General features: G+C 40.5%; 1 protein-coding gene across 2 annotated transcripts in view; it reads right to left on the reverse strand.

Moving 5' to 3' along the window:
• The window catches only part of ANK3 (ankyrin 3), a 204,911-nt gene extending 199,573 nt beyond the window's left edge, over positions 1-5,338 (reverse strand). For both annotated transcript variants that reach the window (XM_075717238.1, XM_075717237.1), the window contains exon 1: positions 5,225-5,338. In XM_075717238.1, the coding sequence (XP_075573353.1) occupies positions 5,225-5,338 (114 nt within the window). The remainder of the gene's footprint in view (positions 1-5,224) is intronic.
• Between the last annotated feature and the right edge of the window lie 662 nt (positions 5,339-6,000).

The following is a 6,000-nucleotide window of genomic DNA, read 5'->3' on the forward strand; positions in this document are numbered from 1 at the left end:
CATATATATATATATATATTTTTAAATCACTGTTCAACATCACCTTTGAACTTTCTTTTGCTTCAAAAGCATCCATTTTCCCATAGAAAAGACATTCTCCCCCAGCCCTCCCAAAAAAAAAACCCAAATAAAACCCAGCCTGGGTGGAAAAACCAGAAGGATAAAAGACTCCATTAATACCAACCAGGTAGTTGAAACAATATTGATTTACACTCACTGAGAGTCCAGCTCTAAATCTAGTCACTGAGCAATCTTTCTATAATGGCATGGTCACTTGTTGTTCATCCTCCCTCTTCCCCATCCCCTCCCACCACAAGGTGGTAACATTAAACATAACGGGGTTTATAACCCAAACTGACATTTGCATAACAACTAATGGCCATCCGTTATTACAGCACAATCCTGAGGCATCAAGAAGGCGAAGAGGAAAAGTCAATGTTCTAAACCTGCCTAAATAAAAATGTACATGTATTACAGTGCAAAATTTTTTTCTGGGTTTATAAACAACAAAGTAACACTGAGCAGTGCCCACTTCAGATGATGCTGTAGTGCTGCCCACACAATACAACACAATCTTTTCATTCCTCTGGGGGTCATCTTCAAAGGAGAATTTGTTTTTCCAGCTGAATAGAAACACTCTTTCACCACCAAACCCCATGCTGGGAAGAATTCAACACTGCTGGTAGATATCCTATCCACCAGTGCCCCTAAACATCTATCAAAAATATCAATTCAATTATTTAATTAGATTTGCCTCTGACAGACTGAAATTTTCCTCACATCTAGGAGAGGTTCACTGACTTAACAATTTTTCCTTCAGGCCCTAAATCTACACGATCCTTTCACTCACCATAGGTCATGTCCCCAGATGTTAGCAACATCTGCCTGGTTTGCGCCTTAACACAGATGAGTTAAGGAACAATCGTTCATGCCCAAGCTATCTAGATTCTACTACTGTCAAGTTCAACTGTTCAGAAACATGAAACAGATCTCTCTAATCCTGAGATTTGTTTAAAAATAATGATTTTTTTTTTTTTTTTTTTTTTAATGGATAGGGGTTTGTACTTGTTATCTGAGTTAAAAGCCTTGAAGCTCACATTTCAAGCTATACCTGATAACTGGTAGACTTGTTTGCATGTGAAAACTGCACCAATTCCAACCCGAATTGCTTTCTAAAACCACAGGGCACCTCATTGCAGGAACATGTGCCTGTCAGAGAAAGAATTATCCCTGTTTTCCTTATCACTGTGAAGCAAACTGAAGAAGCCACTTGCACTGAAGCTGGTCTGCACACAACCCTTTGCTCAGGTTAATTGTGTGGGTGCAGATAGTGAATTTTTTCAACCTCATGAGACTTGTACTGAAACCTTGACACAGCTGAGATCCATAAAACATTTGACAGCCCCAAGAGAGCTGAGGGGAAAGGAAACAGTGGGAGTCTCCCAGCTAGGATATGATAATGCCCTCCTGGGGTCCCACTGCCCCGGTAGGTGTTTCCAGCTCTGCTACCTTGGGCAGTCCAAGCCGTCTCCCACCAGCCCTCGCAGGTGGGAGCAGAGCCCAGCGCAGAAGATGCATGAGCTCCTTGAAGCCACATGACCAGCCACACACCTACTGGTTGATCATTCTTGACGCAGCATTTCAATTTATACCCATTAGAAAATTGCAGGGCAATTTTTCCAGTATAACTGAAAGTTAAGTAAAAGCTTCAAACACTGTGAGCCTTATGATGAAATTGCCAGGATTTGCGACATTGGCATCCATTACTTCCCTGCTGCCCACAAGTTTGCAGCAGCAGAGGATGTGACAGCAACAGCCTTTAACATTTCGGAGACAGCAGCAGCCAGGCTTCACGTTACGATCAAGCTATTCTGTGTTCCCAAAGAACATGCTAGCTCCTAAGCACTACATGCAAATGGAAAGCATTTCAGTCCTACTGAATATTGTATAAAACATAAATCATTGAGTAGGTGCCAAGACCTACCCTTCGCTTCTACTATATATTGAGCAGAGAACACAAAAAAAAAAAAAATTCAGAGATTTCACCTTTATTTTAGGAACAGCACTGACTAAGCAACTAATTTCTTTCTAGACATCATTATAGGATAAACAATTTCTAGTTTTCACAAACCAAACTATGCACAACAGAGCCACACTATAAGGAATGAAGCAGGCCACGCTATCAGTCACTTATTAAGGGTGGCTTGGCTTGTTCCATGATGCCATTTAAGGCACCGGTCTGCCCTTGGGTGTACTCAAAGTATTTGCAGTGTAGGACACTGCACAACAATCCAGAAGCAGAACTGCTTGAAGCTGTAATATAAACTTGAACAGAATAAACAGGAAACCTGTACAATGCAGACCCTTCACTGTACTCACCTGGTTTGCTGGTCCCTTTCTTCTACATGAGTTAAACTATTTAAGCTCTGAACCTTCAAAAATGTCTTGAATTCAGGCAAACAGAAAGAACATGGTGGGCCCATAGGGCACAGAAGCCCAGAGTCCCTACAGAGCTAAGTGCAGCAATTTGAAAATATCTCACCTTGAAATTAAATGGGATTGGATATAGTATAGGGTTTTGTTTTGTGTATATTTTTAAAAAGGTCATTTCTATCATACAGGTATTGAGGCAAGCCTTAACAGAAACATTATTACACTGTAAATTGCTTAACTGGTCAAAAGTAGTGAAATATTACCCTCAGACTGCAATCCTCAAGCTAAATAGGAACATAAATCAGCATGACTGTTGCTGGTATCATCAAGTCTAGGACACTGGGTGCTCCCACCAGCCTTACTTTCTAACCATTGGCTGCGCTGGTCTCCTTACTCTATAAATTATCCAGAAACGTTAGCACTCTCTTGTTCCAATGTGATTGGAAGACCCTAAAGGATATTTCTGTATAGTGCTTAAGCAAAGGGTTAGCTTTGTGCAGTATCATGTGATCAACAAAAAAAACCCCGAGTACTGCTTGCTTGTGGGTGGTGCAGAGGAACAAGAAGTGACTCACAACTCATAGTGGAAAAATTGGGGGGAAAATGTTTTAAATAGTCAGGAAAGTACAAAATGGCAAAGCACAATTATTAGACTCCCTACGCCCTATGTACTGGGTAGCAAACCCATGTCTTTGCTATAAGATGACTGATGCCCAGATGTAAAAATGTTAAGTGATGCAATTGCTGCTTTTTGCTCTGTTATCCTAGTAGAAAAAGCCTCTACATGCCCTGAATCTGCAAAGTCCTAAGAAAACCCAAGAAAGAAACTGGAATAAGCTACCAAATTCCAGTGTGACACGAAGGGGCCAGGGGAGGGGGAAGGGAGGTACGATCCAAAAAAAGCCTTTGGTGGAGCAAAAGTTCTCTATTCTGTCTCATTCTCAAGACACAGAAATAAAACACTGAAAAAAATCCACACGTTTGAGATTAATAGGCTGATATTTATCCATGTGCCACTCTGGTTGCTAAGAGATTTCCTTTCTACAGCACTGTGTTGTATAAACAATAAAGCATTTTTGTCCACAAAGCAGTTGTCTCACCTCACTGTATCAAGAGCCTCTCACTGCCACATCCCTTCTATATTGTTCTAATTACAAACTGTGAGAAAGCACCCTCACACAAAGACATTATATGGATATGGTTGGGCATGCTATTGTTAAACTTGAGCACATTAAGTACAACGTGGCTTCCTCAGTAGAGTTAGCTGAGAGACTGTACATTTTAGCTCACAAGCCATAGGTAAGTATGGGTTGACAGGCCAGCTCCTTAAATTCTTAATTGCTGTGATCACTTCCAGCTGGGGGGAAAAACCCACCCCGATAGCTGTGTTACAGACCTGCACACAGCCTGAACAGCAGACAAGAAAAATATTGCCAATTCTGGCCAGTTTCAAACAGCAGCACCTCAAAATTGGCCCTAAAGACAGAATCTTATTTTCACACTTTCCTTTATATTGGAAGATGAATCAGAAGATCTGTATGTATACATTCACACAGAAAGAATACCTACAGTTAACATGCTGCAGTATATTCGCTGCAGCTATCTAAACAGTCTCCTAATGTGCTCCCTAGAACAGAAGGCAGTGGGTTTCTTAGTGCTTTTCATTATGTATAGTACTGCCACGGCAGAGAAAAAAGTGAAAAGGGCAGGGAAATGCTGACTCTCACCCAACCAAAAGATGCACATATGTTAGAGGAAATCTACATGTCATTTAGGAAGCACATGCACCGCTTCTCTGAGCATATGAAGATTATCCAATCCCCCCTTAGGGGGATTTCACAAAGGCACACAGAAATACAACATTCCCAGGTTTCCGTTAAGACAACTTGAAAAATGATAATACAATACAGCCAAAGACAAGAAATCATGGCAGAGCCTTATTTCTATGGAGCAGAGTACAAGGTGTCATTTTTAAGGACATATCCACAGAGCTGCCAAAGTGGCTGGCCTCTTTATCTGTCATTATGCCACAAACCAAAACTATTTTGCTTTATACCTTAGAGAGAAACAGTAAGACTGGAATCACACAGAGGCTCCTGAGCTGAACAATGAGCAATGCAGTGCCTACTGAATTTTTCGGATCCTAGTGTGCTGGAGGGTTTTCTGCAGCTAAGACAAATCTACAGCAGAGAAAAATCAGGCTCTGTGATCTCAGCCACATATCTCCCTAACAAAAGAAAGTTGCTAATAACAGATCGTTACAGCTCAATTCGGTAAAACAGCTCACCCTTAGGAAAAAAGAGAAACATTGAAACAACTTATTTCTGTAACGTTATCCCAAAAATGGATGTTTCAGGAGCCAAACATGTGACACAGTCCCAACACAAAGAAAAAAAATCTGCCTCCACACACATCCCTTTTAAGTACATGTATGTAAGGCTAAACTATTATGCTGTTAAATCTGCGAGAAAGCTCAGCATTTAACCTCACATCATGGTTCCAAACTATTTTCAACTCACAGACAGTTTGCATATCATGGTAACACAAGTGATTTATCTGGGAAATGAATGCACACCTTCTGCATCATCACTGCAATCAACTAATATCCAATTAAACATTCAACTGCTTTGCAAACCCCACAGCCGTGGTTATCAATGCTATTTTACAACGTTAACAAATTACTCCGACAGCTACAAAGTTACACACAAGAGCAAGCTTTGATACTTCCATTGCAAGGTAAGAAAATTAAAACAAAAGAATCCCTGTCAGAATTTGGCACAGATCTAGATACCTTTTTCTTCCGATCCCGGGATCTTTTCCTGTGTTTTCTTTTTTTCTCAGTTTCTTCATCAGCATTAATTTCTAAATCCCTGGTTTTCTTTAACTGTGATGCTGCGTGAGCCATAATGCATTAAAAATCCTTTACAACAATGCTCCCTTGTAAAAGGTGATTTCCTCGGGCACCTTTAGCCAGCCCTTACAGCAAATGTTCCCGTGATTGGAAGGAAATCTGTGCCCAGAGCCAGGAACACATTCAGGATTCAGAGATCTCACAGAAGCTTGCAGTCACTACAAAAATACATAGTTGCAGATTTCTTCCTATACCTTTCTGTACCTGAGCCTTTATAAAACAGTGCAGCCATCGTAATGCATTTAACGTAATGAAAAAGACAGCTGGGACAGAGAAAGCTGTATTATGGCTGTATCCCCTGCCACCAGCTGGAAGTGTCTAAGTGACTCCACTGAAGGGGGAATGCTGAAAAGGAGCGCTTTCTATTCAAAAAAATTCCAGAACAATAACATATGCTGTATTGTATTTTCCTCACTAATCCTAAAGCATGTTTTTAAAACCTATTAAAAAAATGCAGTGTTAATGATGGACAATTCTCAGCTAGTTTTGTATTGTAAGCCATTTAACCTATAATGAAATGGAGCAGCTCCTACTTTAGGTTAACTGCTGATGGTGACAGAAAATAAAATAAAAATTTCTTTTTACCATGGAGACCCTGACTGCATTATGTAGAAAACAATGCATGCATTGCCATATCTTAACAGTGTGCCCTTTAT

The sequence above is a fragment of the Pelecanus crispus genome, chromosome 10 (genome assembly GCF_030463565.1).
Source record: "Pelecanus crispus isolate bPelCri1 chromosome 10, bPelCri1.pri, whole genome shotgun sequence".
Classification (NCBI taxonomy): Eukaryota; Metazoa; Chordata; class Aves; order Pelecaniformes; family Pelecanidae; genus Pelecanus; species Pelecanus crispus.